The following is a 22,650-nucleotide window of genomic DNA, read 5'->3' on the forward strand; positions in this document are numbered from 1 at the left end:
TACTTTTCACTGTCCTTTTAACACTTCTCCTCTTGTTTCTGGATTAGCACCTTCCACTGTACCCTACTTACCAGGGAACAGAAACAATCTCTACTAAAGTGTATTGCCTTAGGTACTGTGGGGGGTCTCCATCATCAGAGGTTTTAAAGAACAGGCAAGACAAACATTAAGGGAATAACTCAGCTACAGGTGATGCTACCTTCACGCAAAGGGACTTCGAAGTCTTGCACAGAGCTGTTTTCTGTAGTCCATATATATATATATACTTACTGCAAGGTTTCTAACATTTTCTTCTCAAGGATCTGACATACAGCTTTTTCTGGGACATACTTCTAAACAGATTAGATGTCTAACTTGTGTAAGCTTTCCATTTCATGTTATTTCAGTTTTCAGTATTTGTGAGTTGTGCAGCTCACAACGATTGATGAGTACAAAAACACTGCTTCAACTAAAAAGATTCAGGAGTTTTATTACGGTGTCCAATTGTGTTATCAAACCAAAGAAAAGGGTAAGAAACTTCAGTGCACAGGATGAAACTGGCAATAGAAGGAAAATAAAACACACTGTTTATAAGGCAGTGAGTAACCAAAGACTGCGCACATTAAAACGGCAACTGGAAACATACAGTGTATATCGACAGCTCATTCTTTGTTGGTGTCAAGAAACACAGACCAGGACTGAAATCCCAACTCCATGGGATACAGAAGTCAAAGCTTTTCCACCCCATCTCTGTTAAGTCTGAGAGGTCTCACATTCCATTCTTTCCAAGACAGCAGGACCATTACATGTACAAGACTAGTTTTCCAATGAGTCAGGTAAGACAAACTACGGACTACAGGACTTTGGAACACCCTCTGTATGAACCAGCACGGAGCATTTGAGAATGCATTTTTACCATAGGACGAGGTGAATTTATCTCTTAAAAAAAAAACCCAGTGAACACTTAAGAGTTCTTTCTGCACTTACAACAGATTTTACTATTTCTTGCTCTACACTAAAATAAACTGACGATTGCAGACAATTAGTTATTTCCCATCCTTGTGACAATACAGTTTATGAGTTGAAAAGGCTGAGGGCACTGCTGTTCAGAACCAGTGACAAAATATTCATTTCAACAGGTCTCCTGCTGTGCAGCAATAAACATGAACTGCACCTAAGATATGAGGTAGCTGCACACTGCAGTATGCTATCCAGTCCCAGTCCCTAGATGACTAATCTCAGACAGTGTTTCTCCACAGATTGCACAGCAGCAGAATCACGCTACACCAGAACTAGCTAGCTTCAAAGCACTGACACTCAGGAGAAATCCCAGAAGCCAGTGCAGATGCCCACTGCATCCAAGATCCTGTCAATTTCAGAGGTTATAACAACTCCAAAATCCTTGCTACACTTCAGAAATACAAGAAGAACCTACTGACATCAAGTATGCAGCTCTTCCTTCTTCAGCTGTGACTTTTTTTTGCCTGCGCCAGACGATAAAGATCGTAACATCGTCTTTTAGGGATATGACAGAAGATATACTTCGATTTCAGAAAAAAGCTTCTCACAGAAAAGAACATTTGAGAAAAGAAAAAGAACACCTGATTATGTATCTAAATAATAAAACTTCATATACATTTAATTTTTCATTCCCCATTTTCAAGAGTAACTCAGCCTAAGTGTAATTCAACAGCAGCAGGGAATTTTATAACAGATTGCTTTGCCTTAACTAGAACTATTTGAAAAGCTAGACTAAAAAGTTTGACACTCAAATAACTGATTTTTGCCCCCTTCATACATACCAAAGACTATGCTGATTCTATCCCACAGTCCTACCCATGGAATCAAGCATCAAAACTTACACAACCCACTTGCAACCCAGAGCTGTACCACTAGCAACTAGTATGTTTCCCTCCATTCCAGAATCCAAAAATAAAGACTGCACTTGGTTGCAAGCAACCAGGTAATTTTTGTTGATATAGTCAGAAATGAATTCTTGCTTTATTGCAGCCACAAAATAGAATGCTTAAAGACAAGTGTTCACTGATACTACACATAACCCAGTCAGCCCACCGATATTTTGTCAGCTCAAGCTTTCACATCCAGAATTCGATACAAATGACAGAGTAGAAGTTTAAAATGAGATTAACAGTCTTATTTAAAGAAAATTAGTAACTTTGCATGTTTGTAGCATGTTCTCTACATAGTGGCAGAACAGAGTATATTTTTATATAAGAAGGAAAAAGCAGCAAAACCAACTCTAAGCCAACATGCACTCAAATTGTTTAGAACATGCACTGTTAAGAACACAAAACATTGGATCAGATTTCTAGTGTTCTTGAACCGGTTTTCAAGAGCACCTGGATAGGTAACTTCCACATCACATTTCAGAACACTAAGAAGGCTTTTCTAGCCATAAAAGCATTTAGGGAGAAAGATTATTTCAGTGCTGTTACTTGCAAACTCAAGTTTAGGCATTCATAATCTGCATTTCACCGTTGGTCATAAAAGCACAATGTTACAGCCTTTCTTTCTCTTAACATTCAGGGAAGTGAGCACACTGCACAGCATGCTTACATGACTCTATATCCCTCATGGCAGTTGCAGATCAGAACCACCTTAATCTTCAGCTATAAGACCTAAAAGCCCTATGATAGGTTATGTCAACATTGCTTTCTCTGCAGAATGGTATAATTTTCATGTAATAGCTGAATCTAGATTGAGGCTTCTCATACCAAATGAAGATGTAGCCTTCTTCAAAGTTTAATGAAGCCACGTATCTGTTGACTACCATGAACAGGGCTGAACAATGCTGGAACAACCTTTAATACTTTCCACATTTCATAACGTGACAAAAAGGAAAACGCCATTCCCATTTATAAGAGAGGGAAGATCTGGGGAACTACAGGCCAGTAAGCATCACCTTTGTGCCTGGGATGATCATGGAGTAGATCCTCCTGGAAGACACGCTAAGGCACACATAGGATAAACAGGTTATCTGAGACAGCCAGCACAGCTTCAGCAAGGGAAGGTCATTCCTGACTAACCTAGTAGCTTTCTATATGTGATGGCATCAGTGGACAAAGGGAAGGCAACTGATGTCATCTACCTGGACTTCAAAGCCTTTGACGTGGTTCCTCACTAACATCCTCATCTCTAAAATTGAGAGATACAGATTTTAAAGGTGGACTATCTGATGGATAAGGAATTGGTTGGAAGTCATAGACAGAAGATTACGGTCAACAGCTCTATGGCCAGGTGAAGGCTGGTGACAAGTGGTCTGTCTTGGAACTGGTGCGCTTCAACACCTTTATGAATGACAGTTTTTCACTGCGAGGGTGGTGAGGTGCTGGAACAGGTTGCCCAGACAGGTTGTGGATGCCCCATCTCTGATGACCCTCAAGGTCCCTTCCAACCCAAGCCATTCTATGATAATACTGGATTGGTGAATGCCCATATCCAAGGGCATTACAGGGTTAGCTGTTAGGGGCAAAGCACTACCTTGCAGAAGAATATTACAGCAAGGCTGAAACATCAGTTCACTTAGAATAGCAAAGTCTTTGCTTCTCAGCAATGATGAGATAGTCCACACTCAAGGTCAAGAGTGACAAACACCTGAAGTGCATTTTCACTTTTATTTCAAAACCTTTAGACAAGTTATTTTAGTATATAAATTTGATTTTTCCTCTTACAGAATATAAAGATAATTCCCTCATTATTTCAGTATAAAGTGTTTTACAAGCTTGAAGACAATTGCATAAGTGTATCTCACATAGGGTTATCAGAAAGAAAGCAGTCTCTTAAAGAAGTTCAGACAAATGACTACCTCAGAAAGCATAGCAGTTTAGTCAAATACAAGTGAACATGTGACACTACAACTGTGCAAGTTCAAGTAAGGCCAAGTCAGTAAACATTGTTAAGTCATTGCAAGTGAGTGGAAAGGTTTGTGAGACATTGCAAGGGGTGGATGGTCTCATAATATAGTACTCTTGAATCAGAGGGATTAAGCTAAAAGACAAGTGAGATGCTATAAAGTATATGCAAAGACCAAGCAGTGTACTGATGTTAGTGGAGACTTTGTGCCTGTTTATCCTCAGCATGCTAAGACAAACTACAACCTCTTAAAAATCAAGCATAAGAACCACTAATGTTTGGAAAGGATTTCAGAATTCAAGTATGTCTTATTTTGGATGGTGTGTAGTTTTTGTCTATTACTTCATCTTGTAAGAACATATGAAGACAGCGTTCATTCTGTGCCAGTGGGTGGCCTGCAACCCTGGGGAAGGAAAAAAAAAGCAGCGTTAGTACTCACAAACTGAGCCTACTTGCAGCTTGCCAGTAGCAAGGGTTTTTACACCAACAACCTATGGGCTTGCTCTTCAGCACAGATCCACTTCCAGCTACTGTTGGTGTCTACAAAGATGTCTGGCAAGACTTGCCATTCTCCCCGGCATTAAATTAGCCTATAGGAACTCTGAGTCATCTCAGATCAGTAGGAAGCATATTATGTCATCCATTACCTGCAGCTGAGAGGGTGCTTTGATTGTACCCATTCTATGAGAAAGTTAAGCCAAGTTAAGCTGATTTTATTGGTTCTGATGCCTTTGACACAGAATAAGTCTCTAAAAACAGCTTAACACATCAGTTCTTAGTCTGATTTCATTTAGTTAGACCAGACAGAGTAATAGTTAGTCCACCAGGGGGTGTGAAGGTCTTCTGCAGGCCCTGACACAATTTAAAGCAGAACATTACCACAGTCATGTTTTCAGTATGCACAAGCAGCACTGATGCTTAACCAAAGGGTACTAGATATGGCCACTCTGTTAAATGAAGATGTCTTTAGATATGAAACACAGCAAAGAGAGTGAGTTTGTCTGTTCTAGAAGAGAATAACATCTCTATCATAGATTTTTGTTTCAGGTATGAACTACAGTGGGCTACTTTTTATTAGTAAAGAAGCTGAAACTGAATTATCTGTTAGAACATGTCTGCTCTAAATGGAAGATTATTCACAAAACTAAATCACAGCTTCAGAGGCTCAGCATCAGTACTTCAGAGAATTTACATGCACCTTCTCCACTCGTATCTAGTAGTGTTTATTCCTCCACAAGACTGATTAATTTGTCACAACTGACTACTGAGGGTACCCCTTAACAAGCAAAGCTCTGCTACCCAGCACCGATAGACTGCATTGAGAATAGTCAAAGCCTATAACATTAACAAGTGCAAGTAAATAGGCAGCAGTCTGAAGCAAAACACAGAACAGCCTGGAGCAGCTAGTTTGGGTTTCTTACTCACATCTGACTAAATCGTTTGCCTTTAAGTTCAAAGAAAAACTCAGGAAAAGACTATGTACTTTCACCCTCATCTAAAGGGTACAAATTGGTGGTTGAACTGCCAGACTAGGTCTGATCTCACATCCAGCTCTTGGTTTCACACAAATACCTCATTTTGTACTTCTTTTTCCTCCCCTCAGTATTCTTCACTAAGGTGACACAGTTGCAAAGTTCTCATGCCTCCTTAAGTTAGGTTCCAGCAGAAAAGGCTTCTGCAGCATACCTACACCTGCATCTGGCACTGTGAGTAGTATCAATGGCTTTGCAAGCAAGCTGGCCCACTAGGGCTCAAAAAGCTCAAAAAAGCTCAAAAAGGCTCAGTGTTGTCTAAAACTTCCCAACAACAGTCATCCAAATATTCCTGAGTATCAAGAACTGGTGCTGGTGCACTATCACCTTCCCTGGATGCAGCAATACCAGTTATCTTAGGCACTGAATAAGATGAGCTTTGAGAATGCAGTATTATAACTACATTATGCGAGATCCACTCTAGGCTAAGTTCACCAGCACAGAATACTTCGTAGAATCTTAAAAGCTGCTACATGATTTAAAACTTTAATTGGCATAGGCAACTCAAGCAAATACAACCATTAGAATAGACTGATGAGCTTGAATAGCCAAGTTCTGCCTGATGAGTCTTTTTCCAGATGTACTCAAGTCTGCCACTACATCAATAACTACACTAACAGCCTGCTTCTATCTTTCAAGGAAAAGAAAATTGACCAAGAAGTTTCATGCTGCCACAAGATCAGTGCATCACTGGCTGAAAGACTCAAAGTGTTATCAGCAAATTGATCACTCCATTTCTATCAACTATACTGAAATGTTCTTCTTTGAGATGTTCTTCAGCTATTTGAGTTAAGCTGTTTCTCTATCAGTTGCTTTAGAATGTCAGCCACCTTCTTTCTGTGCATGTCGATAAACTCAGTGCTAGTATGTACAGTTCCTCCAAACTGGACAGTCCCGAGCCTGCTTGAATGACAGTTCTAACTCCACAGTTATCATACAGCCTTACAAAGCACATTTTACCTTAGCACAAGCACATCTGCCTTCAAGTACCATAAAAGCAAAACTGAATGTGCAAGAAATTCATCCCACTTGCCTTCAAACAGGGAAGTAACAGTTGGAAGCATTTTATTTGCTCAGAAATATTAGAAATACCCCCAAACTGAACTAGCAAGCAACTATGTGAAGACTTGTGCAAATTCTAGTTTCCAGTAAACTAGTCATTCACTTGTGACTACCCAAGCCACAGGCCTGAATTGATCAATAAAAACTGACTATAATCAGCTATGTACGAGCAGATTAAGATCTTGTTCAACTGAAGGGTATCTCCCATTCCCATTAAACAGCATTATTACTGAACAAGATTAAAATATTAGTGGAACTGACAAGCTCAAATCCTTTATGATGAAAAAACCCAGAACCAGATGGTATGAACAATATAGGCTTTAGAGATCTGACAAACTAGGAGATGACAGTATTCCATCTATCCAGCTACAGCACCTCTTCTATGAAGGCAGAGGGAGCTGGCATTGTTCAGTTTGAAGAAAAGAAAGCTCTGAAGAAATGTCATTGTGGCCTTCTAGTATTTAAACATAATTTATTAAAAAAAAAAAAAATAAGCTTTTACATATTGTAATAGTACAAAAGGTAATGATTGTAAACTAAAAAAGAGGTGTTAGGTAGAAATTCTTAACTCAGAGACTGGGGAAGAGCTACAAGAGTTTGCCCAGAGAAGCTGCAGATGCCCTATCTCTGAAGGCATACAAAACCAGGTTGATGGAGGCCCTAGGCAGTCCAATACCATGGGATATATGCCTGCCTACAGTAAGCAGGTTGGAACAAGATGGTCTTTAAGGTTTCTTCCAACCCAAATCATTCTGTGATTTGGACCTACAGCATAAGAGGTTAAAGTAGCTCCTAAAATCACTGTATGTTGAGTAGTTAGTAGTACCGGGTGGTAGAGCAAGAAATAGGTCTTTATTACCGATATATCTACTTACCCTTAGCAAGCCAGTGACAAAGTTTAAAATGTCTGTTTCAAACTACACATATACATACCTCAAGCACTTTTTTTTTTTTTTTACATTTTCAGAAAGATTCTTATAATATTACAAAAAATATGCATAGTTAGATGAGCTGATAGTACCTCATACCTGCAATTGAAGTAAACCGCTGTAAGCTTCATTATTCACCTAGTGCAGAATACCTTCTCAAAGTGAAAAGTAGAACTATTTTGAATGCTATAATTTTAGTAGTAATTTGCATAAATTATCTATAACACTAGCATTCACTTCAGCTGTTCAGGTAAGCATCAAAATACCAAAACTAACACTAGATGAGCAATGTTAATGTGTCCTATTGTGAGATTACAGAAAGTTTCAATTTCTGAACCTAGTGTAGCTACCATAACAGATTAGCAGCTATAATTCCATTTTACACAGCTCAGTTCTGAGTTCATCTCCACGTATACTTACTCAACACTTACTTGTTTATGAATTGCTCAAGAGCTTGCTTCCTTTCCTCTATAAAGGAATCATCAAATATACCATCATCTCCTCGGAAGGGGAGCTGACGAAGAAGAGCTTTTCCTGGTAAAGGCGGTACCACGACCTGAAACATTAAGCAAATTTATAGAACTCCTGTGCCACATCTTCCTTTTAGAGGACCCAACTCATAATTCAGATCTCTAGTGAAGGAAAACAGGACTAGAGAAGAACAGTAATTGCCCATACTGATAAACTGAATTTAAGTTGATCAACTCTAATTCAGTGCCATTACACAGCTAATAGCTGTGTTAGTCTTTCAGCAAACCTCAAACATACTTTTAGCTCTGGAAGTTTTGAACAGCAACATCAGCTTTATGATGTAGCTATATGCTTCATAAGATACAGATAACATTTCATTATCAGTTCTCCCTGTATGTACATGAAGACTTAGTTCATATTTAAGTTTACCCACCTTGCTTTCTCTTTCCAGCTCATTCCTTAGCCATTCGAAGTCACTGTATCTTCTTCTGACTGTAGATTCTTTCAATTTGAAGATAGGAAGATTTGTCTAGAAATGAAATACATCCTGATTAGATGAGAATGAAGCTTTCATAAAGAGAATCAACAAAAATGATCTTAAAGGTTAGCACTGCTTTAGCAACAACACAACGGTATTGAGAAACACTCCATACAGAAATGCTGATAAATCCCTTTGTACGCTACATAACTAAGCTATGTCTCAAACTGCTCAACTGCAGGCCCTTCATTCGTACAGCATCCTGTTAACTGGCATTTTGTCATATTGCCTAGGAGTAGATTTGCTCATCACTTGCAATGTTTCCAATGTTGCACAGGTATCTGCTAGCCTTACTTTCTCAAAAGCTAAATTCCCAATGTCAATATATGCACACTGGAGAGAGGTAGTCAGAATAAAAAAGCCTTCTTTATCCACTCAAGCTCTTAATGTGCTCAAGGGAATGTTTCAGGTGCCAGCATACTGAATTAGCCAAGTTTCCTATGCTTTTCTGATACCTGAGGCAACAAGGTCTCCAACATCTTTATGAACAAAGCAGGCAAGTCCTACAGTCTTCATCGAATCCATTCAGGACAGATGAAGCTGAAGATCTGTCAGCAGATCTGTCTAATCTGGATAGCTCTAAGGAAGCCTACAAAGAGGAGATGAGGAGATGCAACACAACGTTCAATGTAGCAAAACCACCTGATCTCAAACTTAAACCGAGCAGTGTTTCATGATGCAGAATTCCTAGACAAGTCAGCTCTCAACTCTAATGTCCTTGAGAAACATCAAATGCGAGTCAGGCTATAATGCTGCACACCACATTGTATTAATTTGTATATTTTAATCCTGGGATGCACATTTATCCCACTGTTATCTAAACTACACCTAAAGAGCAGACATGAAGAACACTCTTCTAATGATGTTCCCAGAAAGAAAAGCTCCAATATCTTAACGACATTTACACTTCAAATAATGATGGCAAACTGTTGACGGGGTTACAGAAAAGTTCACATAGGAGTTATGATCAGCTATAAGCAAGACCAAAGCTCCATAAATTCCATGCATAACCAGCAATAAGGACTGCTGGCAGAATGCATATTCACCAGCTTTGTCTCATACATCTAGAAAGGAAGCTTTCGAGGAGCACTCAGATACTAAGATTTAACTGTGATTATACAAAGTTCTCTTCTACTGGTAGAAGCACAGAAATTACTCTCAGCTAGTACCTTAAAGTGGGATGGCTTAAACATCCCACTCAGCTTCTGGTCCCAGTTTGAGTGGATATCCCTGAACAATATCATTTGTGGGCTGTTACACATAGCTATCAAGTGACATTTCTGGCTATTCATGATAGGTTTAACTGCCAAGCTATACTGCTGGCACCAGGCAGGCCTATGACTGCAGGCCATTGTGCTATTGCCTGTCAATAACAAGCTTTTGGCTGGGGCAGTTCAAAAGTAATTGAGAAGTTAGTTAGGTACTTTCACATGATGCTATTTAATCCACAATTCACAGATGAAGTACAAAACAGTATTTTATAATGAAATCTCATATTGCTGAATGTTTAAAAGCATTTAGGATCTCATTCCCAGGCAATTATTGTTCGTTGTACTGCTGGCTAATAATAGACCCGAATGCAATTTTATTATGTCAGAACTCAGGCTTTATAAACACACATCCAAATAAGAATACTCTACTCAAGAGTGAATGAATCTAGGTCCCCAAAGGTGCATGAAGGAGATTCCCAGAAGCGAAGCAGTGGATTATTTTTCTCCAATTTCAGCTACTGGCTTTTTAACTAAGTTCAGCCTTGCACATTATAACATCAACTCTTTGTTAGTGTCTTGGACAGAAAGTCCTTCATAATATTTAACATCTAGGCTCTCATCTGCAGAAAATATTCCATTCTCTTATCAAATTACTTACAAGAAGGATTACAGCAGAATAATAGCAGATAAACATAAGTTCCCAGGTCTTCAGGAACTCTTTTCATGCTTATAGGCATAAGGTCTAAAAAAGTTAATCTCTGAACAACATATCAGGCTGTAAGGTATAACGTGGGGATAGAAGGGCCAATTAAGCTCATTTTACCTCCTGCATTCCTTGTCAACTTCTAACACACTAGTCAAGCAAGCAGGTTGGAGAAAGGAACAGCCATAAGGCTCGCCTTCCCTCCAAGGTGAATAAGTTTCCCCAGTTTTGATCATCACTGAAAACGTTCAAACATGTATACTAGAAGGTTAGCATTATACCAATACAACTTCAAACTATATGCTAAAAGAAAACTACATCCACTGCTCTTCAATCCAGACAAGAACTCAGAGCTTCTAAGATCAACTTTTAAATATCATGTTCCTTTAAGTCCAAACTGCAGCAGTTCTCCTTCCTCCAGAAATTCTACTTTTCTTTAGTTATGCAGCTGTTAAAAGGATTCACGTAAAAAAGCAATTTGAGAATTCTCTTCTACACTGCTTAGCCTACTTACATCTTAAGCACCTATTTTTAAGTCAGGTTATATTCACACCTGAAGTACATTCCCTCTCTAATGCAGGATTGCTACCCTGTTTGAGCAGACCACTTCATCCTTCAGTAACAAGGGGTTTTCATATGCCTCCACCTGCCACGAAGAGATGGTTTGCACTAAACAAGCCAGTCAGTTGCTGAAGTATGGGCAACCATTGAGCCAGAATTTTGCAGACAACTCTAAAAAATGTCAAGAGGAACTTGAGTTCCTAATAAAACGTCAGCACCAGAGCCATGCAGTGTATTAAAAGTTATGCTCAGCTTTATAGTTCTTTGTTTAGCTACCAATGAGCCAGTGGCTATTCAGAACATTGTATTAGCTCTGTTTGCCTGCTAGAATGGGGATGAGGATAATACACAAAACTTCAAGTCAGGCCAATTTCATTTTTATAAACTCCTCCCTCAATTTTCTGGCCTGTTGATCTGCACAGTCTGTCATGAAACTCATGACCCGGTTTGGCACAGCCTTTGGATCACAGCTCATCCAGCACAGTTATTGTAACAACTGTTTCTTCTACAGCATAATTGTCTCCTTTTTTAATCAAAACCATTTTTAACAAATTTCCAGTCTCTTTAGTAGTTTGAATGCAAGTTATTAATCTGAAAGGATTGGGTGCTATCAAATACACTAGACAAGCAAGTCAATTACCAGAACTGCAAATCAATCATAACTCCAGGACCAATAAACCAGAACTGCAGAGGTTCTAAATGGCCCCAAATACCAAGTATAGAAAGATACTAAGAAAAGAGATGCTGTCTAGTATCATTTCTTCATCAGAATATTCGCACACACCCATTAGGCTTTCTCTGAATACTCTAAAATTATCAATTTTATTTTGCTGTGTGAACTAACAGCCAAGTCAGTGCACTAGAATAAGCACTGTCAGAACTATTGCCAAGTTCAACTACTTCATTAAAAATCTAAATAACAATCAAATCCTAAGTCACTCCTGCATTCCTCCACTCAGATGCCAAGCAAGTTTCCACAATCAAGTCATCCAACTGGTGTTTAACAAACTGACAGCAGGAAGCAGCAGCTGCCTACTAATGCATTTTAGGGCAAAACCCGCATTTGCAGAGAAACTATTTCAGCTATGTTTATAACTCAAACTACAAAGTCTAACCCCAAGCTCAGGAGAGTCACTTCAGAAGCAAATGACAATTCTAAGACTGCAGCTTGGATGACCACAGACTAGTCTTCTAGCTGCTACTATGGTTAATTCCTATGATATGTCCAGTTAGAAGGTTTTAAAATGGTGTACAGATGCAGCTGAAGAGATTTGCAGACGCAGAGTGCAAGTAAATGAGTACAAGCCAACACTATGCTTCAAATTCATACACAACAGTACTCCAGTGCAGCCACTCTGGTATAGAAACAAATTTAAATGCAGGAAGACAACTGAGGTGCTCTAATACTATCAAGTACTCTACTGAAATCATTTAAGTGTTCTATTATCCAGATTGAATCAACCCACCCAGCCAGTAAACAACTCAGCAAATAGCCAGACTTATCCCTATGAGTTTGTTACCAGATATAAATTCAACTAAAAAGGAGCATTTGGGTTCCTTCAAGGAGCACACTGACACTCCACAAGACCGACTCAGAACATCAGCACAGCCTAGCCCCCCCATGACTGCTGAACTCCACAACCATAGCTAACTAGGGCAGTTTAAGGCAGATTTGATTCATTTTCTCATATGCCAATATTGCACTAATCAGCAGCACGGCATTGCTCATGTCTCCTACTCTTAACAAACTGAGAATAAAGCAACACTGTTGCCATAGCACCTACTTTGATGTTGTCTTTTCAAGTAGGTTGTGGTAGCCTTGATACTACTCCATTTCCATTAAAATAGAATGAAACAAAGCACTCAGCTCACTTGTGATAGAAGTTTGCAGCCTTGACTCTCAGAAGCTAAATTCAAGCTTCTCACCATCTCACCATACTAACCACAATCTTTGTCAGGAACCTACTACACTGCCAGCTATGTTTACAGGCAGCCAATGGCAGCTCCAGGGGATTACAGTAAGCAGCCCCAGGGTGGAGAAAAAGTATTACAGGTTTCTTAATGCAAGAGCCCCACCATTCTTTATTACAAAAAACAGCTCCAGCAGTCCACTGCTATTGCAGACACTCTGTCCTGCACACTTTGCTTCCTTCCAGACTAGACATAAGCAGCAATTTGCCCATCTGCTACAATTATATATATATACATTAAAAAAAAAAACCTAGTAGAAAAGCAAGCAGGCTCTTCAGGTCACTACAAGTTTAAAATTTTTGCTATGTACTTCACCAAATGCAAGCCTCTTTCCCTGCAGCAGAATGAATAAACATGCTTTCTAAAAATCAGTCATCTGATCAAAGCCAAATTCTACAGCTTTCCCTTACGTGCACTTGGCTGCTGTAGGTATCTTACACACCAAAAAGTTAGTAAAACACTGAAACAAATCTGACCATACCTGTGAGCCTGGATTTAAAACAATGCTGACTTATAGCTAAACCAAGCTCTGCAGATCTTCCCATTCTACAGTATAGAGACACAAAGCTACAATATTTTTCATCTTGAGGACTAAAGCAGTAGGATCCTAATAGTGAAATAACCATGAACATTATCAGTCTCAACTACAAACAAAAGTTAACTTCTAGTAACTGTCCTGAGCCCAGAGCTGCTCTATGATGATTAGCATACATGTCTTCAAAGTTTGGGGTTTTTTTTTTTGTTGTTTTTTTTTTTTTTTTTTTTTTTTTTTTTTTTTTTTTTTTTGCCAAATAGGTTCTGTCATTACCTGGCATAGTTTACCAATATCCTGAACAACTACACTAGGTGTGCCACAGTTAACAGGCTCAAAGCAGAATAAACCTTAAGATTAGACCACAAAAACAGATTGTTTCATGATGCTTCAGATTGTATCCCCAGCAGCCTAGGCTAAAAATGGGCTCATTTTAAAAGAGAACACATTCAGACAAAGAATTAGTAAATTCACCAGGCAGGTCAATTGATCATAGGAGATCAAGTTGGTCAAGCAAGCTGGGCTTGATCCCCAAGTTGTCCCACACATGCCTTGTGATTGCACTCGAGATGATCTGCTCCATAACCTTTCCTGGTACCAAGGTCAGGCTGATAGCCCTGTAGTTTCCCAGATCCTCCTTATGACCCTTCTTGTAGGTGGGAGTCACACTGGCAAGCCTCCAATCCTCTGGAATCTCTCCAGCTGATCAGGAACACTGAGAGATGATGGAAAGCAGCCTGAATCACGGGGGGTTTATTCTACTCCCCATCCCAGACTTTCAGGTCAGGGGTAGAGTACCCTGGATAACCAGTCTGATTTCTAAAGACAGATATAAAGAAGGAGTTCAGAATCTCAGCATTTTTCTTATCCTCAGTGATCATGTCTACCACAACCTGCAAAGACAGATTCTCCTTAACCCTCTTCTTATTGTTAATATATTTAAAACAAAATTTTATACTCTTTTACCTCAATACCCAAGTTGAGTTCAAGCTGGGCTTTTGCCTTTCTAGTTTTCTCTCTGTATGCCCTAACAACTTCTTTGTATTGGCCCTGAGCTGCCTTTCCATTCTTCCACAGGAGGTAGATTCTCCTCCTCCTGGAGCACCAGGAAAAGCTCCCTGTTAATCCACCCCAGCCTTCTTCCCCACCGGCCCATCTTGTGGCACTGGGGGGTAGCCTGCTTCTTCACCTTTAAGACTTGCTTCTTGAGGAACAACCAGCCTTCCAGGCCCTTTTACCCTTCAGGACTGAATCTGAAGGGACCCTCTCTACCAGCATCTTGAACAGTTCAAAGTCCACAGCAGCAGTTTTGCTGCCCCTTTCCTCACTTCACCAAGAAGATGAGGGCTTCTCCATCATGACAGGACAAGGGGAAACGGCCAGAAACTGCAGCATAGGAAGTTCCGCACAAATGTGCGCAAGAACTTCTTTACAGTGAGGTGACGGAGCACTGGAACAGGCTGCCCAGGGAGGTGGTGGAGTCTCCTTCTCTGGAGATGTTCAAGACCTGCCTGGATGCCTACCTGTGCAACCTGCTGTAGGGAACCTGCTTTGGCAGGGGGGTTGGACTCGATGATCTCTGGAGGTCCCTTTCAACCCCTACAGTTCTGTGATTCTGTGATCCTCACCTCAAGTTTCAACAGCAATCTAGCATGGTGTTGTACTTACTGGAATAGTCTTCAGAAGAATAATTGGTATTGCAATACCAAGGGGAAAAAAACAAAACATATTTTCTTTACAGTTCAAAGCCACAATTTAAACTGTGCTATTTATTTCATTGGATGAAAAACAGAAGACCACTTAACTGTTCTGAAGTTGACTTTTTTTTTTTTTTTTTTTTTAAACAAGCCAGCTAAAAATAAAGATGCATAAAAAAAAAAAACTCTGGCATCACATGCCTACCTGGATCACAGCCATCTGTCCTACAAAGATTAGACACTGTTCTGTTTGATTTGGTCTGTTCAGCACTGTATTAGAGTGCACTCAATATATGACAATCAAGGCATGCATTGTATGAGCAGAAAGAAAAAGTGCCTAAGTCTCTAGTTAAACTAATATACTAATAAGGGCTATTCAAAGACTTGGTTATTTTATTTACACAGTAACACACATCAACATCAAGCTAGTCCAGTACCTTTGGATTAGATTCCTGAGTTTAGTTTAAATTAAAAACTCCACAGAAAAATCAGCTGCTCAGAGCAAATGCACAGAATAGATCTGTAAATCCACTTTTCTTGCTTCAGAAGTTTGTTGAAAACAAGCCTGTTCTTGGTCTTCTTAGCTAGTATCCTGGGAATTCCTTAGATTTTCAGCTAATGCTCTGAATTGTTGCTCTAGAGAATTGTTAATGTTTGTATACAGTGCCTGGGCTACAGAACAAAGTTACCTGAATCACCGCATTTTTATTCTTTGAAGTCTAAAAACATTCACAATTAGTATCAGTATCTAGAATTAGAAGAGTAATTAGCTAGCATTAAACTCTTGCAACGTGATACAAAATTTGCAGTAGTATAGAGAATTCATGCTGACTACGCATCCCTAAACATATCCGCACTGAGTCAGTGTTTAGTCATTACCCCACCACAAGCTTCACAGGCCATAAAGCTGAATGACACTAAAGTGAATTATGAGCACCAGAGGACTCTCTTTCCTTGGCAGGAGAGGTCTACAACTTTAACCCCTGCTGACATCAAGGACTGGAAATTTGCTATGGCTCAAGGACAAAACAGATCAAAACCACATTTGCTAGCTCGAGAGTACCACAGGTAAAACACAGGCCTTCTGCTCATTAATCATTCTGAATTGATTTGATAATATAACTACTCAACTCAGACTAATACCAATAATCTGGAGTACAAATACAGTATCCAAACAAAAAAAAAAAAACAACACACATTGGTTTAAGATGACAAAAAATTTCAAAAGAAACTGAAGTTTAGCAGTACAGTGATTTACTTCCCCAATCCTTTGAGACCAATACTATTCTTAACACCGCAGGCACTTCACAGCCTGTGTTCATTTCCTTCCCCACATTTGGTCTCTGCAGTCAAGCATGTGTGATGTTCTGACAGTAAAGCTACGGAAACTATAACAAAAAAAAAAAGAACACAATAACGCTTCTTGATAGAGCATATTCTTAGCTACAAAACATTATCTGTCAACAATCACCATTAACTATGTATTTTCACCAGCAACGAACAAAACCTGCATGCCACCCTCAAAAATCTGCACTAGTAGAAGTGATCCACTGTTTCACAGCTGGATATAATGGCATCATTGCTAAGATTCCCCTACTGTATAATCAGTGAACATACAGATGTTATAATTAAGAAATACACAAAGAAAGTTAGGCTAAACAGATTATCACGCTAAAGAAGAATGGATGGAAAGCTTACCGTTGTCCTCGGCTCACTGAGAAGACTCTCAGAGGGGCGATCTCCAAAAGAGATCCTTCCCCACTGGAATGAGGTCTAGGAGAGGTGCAGCCAGGCTCCACTCCTTCCAGTAGCACAGGTGAATTGCCTTCACCTGTGCTCCCAGGGCTGACTCATTGCTTACCTCAGGTGGTCAATCAGAGGTTCAGGCAGTGATTCAGCAGTTCCCACACACCTACACAGTCCATCTGTCATTGGCCTGAACACTTGGAAGTCAGAAGGCACCAAATCTGGACTATACAGTGAGTGCGATGGGTCAGTCCAGCCAAGACTGGCAATGTGCCCCATAGTTTTCAAACTGGTATGTAGCCTGGCATTATTGCGTTGCAAGAGAAGGTTTGTCTTCTTCTCTGACCTTACTCAGGGAAGTTCAAGCGTTCACCTTAGATAGCACCATGACATAACTGATGCCAGGAAATTTCAGAAAGATCACCCCTTTCCTAACCCAAAAGACTGTGCACATCACTTTATCCGCTGAGGGTGGTGTCTTCAACCATTTATTTGTTCGGACAATTTGCACACTGCCACTCCAAGGGCTGTTGTTTTGACTCCAGCTCATAGTGGTAATCCCATATCTTGTTTCTCACAACAATGCACTCCAGGAAACTGTCATCTTCAGCTTCGTATTGGTTCAGTAGATCCTGACAAACCTGCATACTGTGCTCTTTCTGTTCACGTGTGAGCATTTGTGGGATCCACCTGGCACAAACTTTGCAACATTCCAACATCACCACTATTATTTCCAACACACTGAAGCCAGTATTCAGCTTTTTACACAGTTCCCTGATTGTAATCTGCTGATTCACACAGATGTGCTGATCAAGACTCTTCATTCTATGGTGCAACAGCTGTGCATGGTCTCTTTGAAATATGGTTTGTCTTCCACATTGCTGCCATTACTGCTGAAAAGCACCACTCACTGCCTCGCCGTGTTCACATTCACTGTTCAGCCTCCATCAATGTTCAGCAAGTGTTAATGAATGTCAAGGGCACCAGTTTTTTTTTTCCCCACACAGAGGAACTCAATGATGCACCTTTGCTTCATACATCCTTCCACATCAGATGCCATTGTCAAATTGCTCCTTTGCTGCCATCTGTCACACAGCAACAAAACGTAGCAGAACACTGACAGGAATGTTCAACCTCTACTGCCATACCCTCAACATCCATCTCTGACATTGTGGGCCAACACAATATAATGCAAGGCATTACCTTTGGAGCAACCATCGTATCTCTGCAGGCCCACAGATGCCTTCATACAAAATATATAGAAAAGGTGACCGCTGCCTTATGGAGCATTAGTTCCACTCAAGTAATGTGTGTCACATCTGGAAGCAAAGCAGCCGCGTTACCTTTCTACAAGGAATTGTGTTTAATACATATTTTTCCAAATATATTAAGTTCCTGTGTATTTGTATGCTTTGCTGTCCTCCTAACCTACATGCTCACCTCCTGCGGCACTGCTGTTATCATGGGAGTGCGGTTCTGAAGTGTCACCAATTGCCGAGATCAAAGTCGGCTTGTAAAGCTTAAATCTTGTCTCCTTAAAGGATTTAGCTACTGAGGTTGGTGCACAGAACTCACTTGAGCATGGATGCTCCTGCTGACCCACTTACCAGGAATACTATTGCTCCCAGTTGTAGTGTAAGTACGGTAATACCCGGAACTGGATTAGACTGAAGATATGCTCTAAGAGGGTAATATGTCATTTGTTCTAGATTTGTTTCCTGCAACTCAGAAAAAGTTCTAGCTTAGAGTCCATAAGTAGTAACATATGCTTTTACTGAAGTGTGCTGACGTGTAGGCCTGAAAAGGTAAGACTAACAAAAAAAATATGTATAAGGATAGCTTTTGCTCTCTGAGAGAAGAGGGTGCTCTTCCCCACAAAAAGGACTCGATTGAAAAGCGAGTAAAGACTCCTGAGAAACTGCACATGACATCAAGTATATTTGCACTCAGAACTTAATTGTTAAATCACGTTTCTCATCAAGGGGCAAGGGCAATAAAATACGTTGCTGTAGTGGCTTAACAGGCAATCCTGTTCCTTTGTATCAGTTTTAACCATTGCACAAGCTCTAAGTCATCTAGACAACTTTAGATGACTAATTTACCAAGCAGTACTTAGAAAACATACTTGAAGCTTCATGCCCTAACTACTTTATTCTCCTTTTCAGTTTACTCCAAGCCTGCAGACAAAGGATATCTCAGGATAGTATGAACTTACTGCCTAATGTTGCTGACAGAAAGCAAATTCTCAAGTACCCTGTCAAGAACATTACCCTCTCAAATTTCCTATTTTAGTAATACGCTTAAGTGACAAGATGGCGTTTTCCATCATTTACCAATACTGAACAAGATATCTGATTTTATTGTCACGATGCTGCTGCAGTAGTATAGTCCCATATTGCCACACTGTGCAACATTACTGGTTGCTGCAGTGAAAAGTTTTCCATCGACACCTTATTCAGTTTGCTGAGAAAAGAACGTCACTTAATGCAAGCACAGCATCAGAAGACAATATTTTGGCTAATCCCACCTAACAACTTTTACTGAAAGATTCCAATATCTGTGACCATATCTTTAAATGCTAAGAAAACAAAAACCACACAGGTAACTGATCGCTTGTTAAGCAAGCTGCCACACTGGAACCACTACACAAAGCTTGCACTTGCAGTATGCACAGGAAAGTTTAAATGTCTGTCCATGTACCACGTATTTACCACAACACAGAGGTAAACTCCAAAAAGCTTTTCTAAATACTGAAATACAACCAACTTGCTTATCCAGTAGTATATTGCTAAGCAGTGTAAACACATTTGGGTTCCCTATTAAGCTTTCCAAGCCTGATGTCACCAGAAGCTGAAGAATACAGCAAACTGAGAAAGCATGAAATCAATCCACTTGTTGCTTTCCAGACAGCAGATATGCTTCAGCTGCAACTCTAGCAGAAAGCTTTCCAATACAGGTGATGACAAAAACCTGCAAAGCCTCACATAAGTACCTTTAACAAAACATTAATTATCAGACATCAGTTCAAAAGTTCGCTATCAAGCTCAGTCTCCCTAAAAAAAAGTTAAATCTTGAAATCCAGACAAAGCAATAAAGATAGAATTATCCTCAAACCAGGTTTGAAGGCACCATAACAATGGCACAAGTCTAATTGCTTCAACACCAAAGTGACTCTCAGCATCTTCTGTGACATTGTTTCTGCCTTTACATAATATCTGCACATGGTAAAGCTGTCCAATAGCTTCAATCAGAATTTTCTAGGCGTTTAGTTGTTTATTCCTGAACCACTCCACATGTTAGTGTTGGCGACAGCCTAAAACAAAGTCTTCCAGATACAACACAGGTATGTCAATCCATCTCCTCAGGTTTGTTCTGCTGACATTACTAGCACTGCTGGGGGAAAGCTGGGAACATCAGCTACTATTTTCAGTGACCACAACAAGACACCAAACCACAGAGACCAGTTAGTGGCTCCTGACTGTAATGCTCAACAAGCAGATTATAGTACAAGATCTACCTTTTAGAAAAGCAATACTGCAGTAATTCAAGTTCAAACTGCTTTCATGCTGAAATTTTCATATTAGCAATATAGTTTGTGTCCATCTGAGAAAAAAATAATGGACGATAGCAAACATTCTGCATGACTTGCAGTACCTGCTCTGTAGCCTTTGGCACGCAGAAACACAAAACTCACCTTTACAGTTCATGATACCCATCAGAATACACATCAAGGACACAATATGTACAATAATACACAACTGGAAAGGGCATAATCAGGTACTACAAATAGTTTTGTATACCTATGCACACAGATGCATGCAAGAGAGATGAAGGAGGAAGTGTTTACATAGTAACTGGATTAGCAGGAAAAATAGAAGGTCACTGTATCATTACAGAGTATGTTTGTTAAGGTCACTTCTAGCTCTTCCCTACAACAGGGATTCAAGATTTCTACCCTAAATAGGCTACTTTAACCCATCTGCTATCCAGAAACCTGGCCTTCTGTTTTTCTTTAACCTCAAGGACTTTAGTTGGATTTTTATTTCTTAATCCCAAGCAACTCCCTGTAATTCTCAAGGACATACCAAGGCTATGACTGCTCTTTCGCATTACACGCCTTGGATCCAGCAACTCCAGATGCTTAGACTCGTGGAAAGAAAAGACATAAGAAATTTAAGGCACTAGAGCATCTTACCCATCAGCAAGGTAAAAAGCTGCATCCTTCTTTCTGCTAAGAGGGTAGCTGAGGCCCTGATAATCACAGCATAACGTAACACAAGGCAGCTAGTCCCAATTTGTCCTTACACAGAAGCCAAACTTAAGCTACAGTTGCATTTCAGTTTATTCCTCCTGCCATACAGATGTATCCTGGAATTTAATAATAGCAACTAGAGAATGACAATTTAGCAATGCTATAATTAAAGCAGCATCCTCTCTAGTATCTTTAGGTCTCAGTTGATTTTGCATTCCTAAGCAAAATTACACTAAGCTGAAAACATGGACCTTTACTACCTGAAGATACATACAAGGTTTTAGTTTTATCTGAAGACTTTTAATGGCCAAGAAGGCAGATGTCAGCCTAAGCCTCTTATGCCAGAAAAGCACGTACACTTTGTGGCATTCACTAAAAGCAGAACTTACACTGCAGAGCCTGAGTGCATGTGCAAGAGATCAGTGAGGTCTCTACTTCAGGCAGTTATTACTGAGCAGCTTCAACGATGACAGCTACAAGACAGCAGACTCAATCACAAACTACAGAGAAAGGTCAAATCATGGAGGTTGTCTTTCCCAACCCAACTTATCACCAGCAGTATAGACTGCAAGTGCAACCTGCCTCAGGTCCCTGCTAGCCACAGGCACTGAGTGTCCTGCATATACTGTGTTTTTCTGCCCACTCCTCCAATGTCCTGTTTACATAAACAAACATCAGGAATGAGAAACACAGCAATAGCTTCACACAGCTTTTCCTCATATACTCAGGAGAAAGCTAGGTTTAACCTGGCCTGTCTGCTAGGCTTGTTTACACACTTTTTACAGCATGCTGAGAGCACTGCAATCCTGAACACGAACTCTTTTCTCTAGGTAGATACACCCACGTTACACCTCCTCAGCTGAAATCTCACGCTCTTCTAGTGACATGAAATCAGCCACACAACGTACGTCCTAGAGGAGTATTTCAACCCAGCAGCAGCGCACCTCGCAGCGCTCGTTCCCAGTTATCTACAGAGAGCCGTGCTGCGGGACCAACCGCCGCTTTATCATCCCCCAGCTCAGCGGCGGGGCCTCCCGTCCAGCCGAAGGAGGAGCCCACCGCCCCCGGGCTCCCAGACCGAGCCCTGGCGGCCGCCACTAGCCCCGCCGAGCCCAGAAAGCAGCCCCGGGCCGCAGGGCGTCCCGCTTCGGCCTCACGCAGCCGTGCGAGGCGCCAGGGCCCCGGGTGGGCCAGGCCGGGCCGCGCCCTCACCTTGACGCGGATCTCGTAGGTGGTGAAGCGGCCGCGGCCCACTCCCACGGTCTGCGGGTTGCCCACGTCGATCTCTAGGAAGTTGCTGGGAGGCCCATAGGCGTCGTTCAGGTTCTGCGGCTTGCTGATCAGCCGCCGGGTGTCCGCAATAGTCTCAGCCATAGCGGAGCGGACGCCTTCGCACCCTCCCGACGACCGGCAGGACGCGACCAAACTCCCTAACGCGGCCGTCCTCCGCCGCCCGCCCTCTTACCGCCCCGCGGCCAGCTGACTGCCCGGCAACGCGCGCCCACGCCGCCGCCAGCGGATGCGCCCACCGCCCGCGCGCAAGGCAGCCTGGGAGCTGTAGTCCGCAGCCCAGCCCCGCTCGCGGCGCCCCAC

The 22,650-nt window shown here is 40.9% G+C and overlaps 1 protein-coding gene across 1 annotated transcript; it reads right to left on the reverse strand.

Moving 5' to 3' along the window:
* Nucleotides 1–443: 443 nt before the first annotated feature.
* On the reverse strand, nt 444–22,542 carry SNX3 (sorting nexin 3). The gene is made up of 4 exons (XM_042885763.1): nt 22,270–22,542; nt 8,280–8,375; nt 7,807–7,931; nt 444–4,255 (listed from the first exon to the last, which is right to left on the reverse strand). The coding sequence occupies exons 1-4, from the start codon at nt 22,429–22,431 to the stop codon at nt 4,150–4,152; spliced, it is 489 nt and encodes a 162-aa protein (XP_042741697.1). The 5' UTR covers nt 22,432–22,542; the 3' UTR covers nt 444–4,149.
* Nucleotides 22,543–22,650: the final 108 nt, after the last annotated feature.

Source organism: Lagopus leucura, unplaced genomic scaffold, assembly GCF_019238085.1.
Source record: "Lagopus leucura isolate 7727_CA_CO unplaced genomic scaffold, USGS_WTPT01 Super-Scaffold_73, whole genome shotgun sequence".
Classification (NCBI taxonomy): Eukaryota; Metazoa; Chordata; class Aves; order Galliformes; family Phasianidae; genus Lagopus; species Lagopus leucura.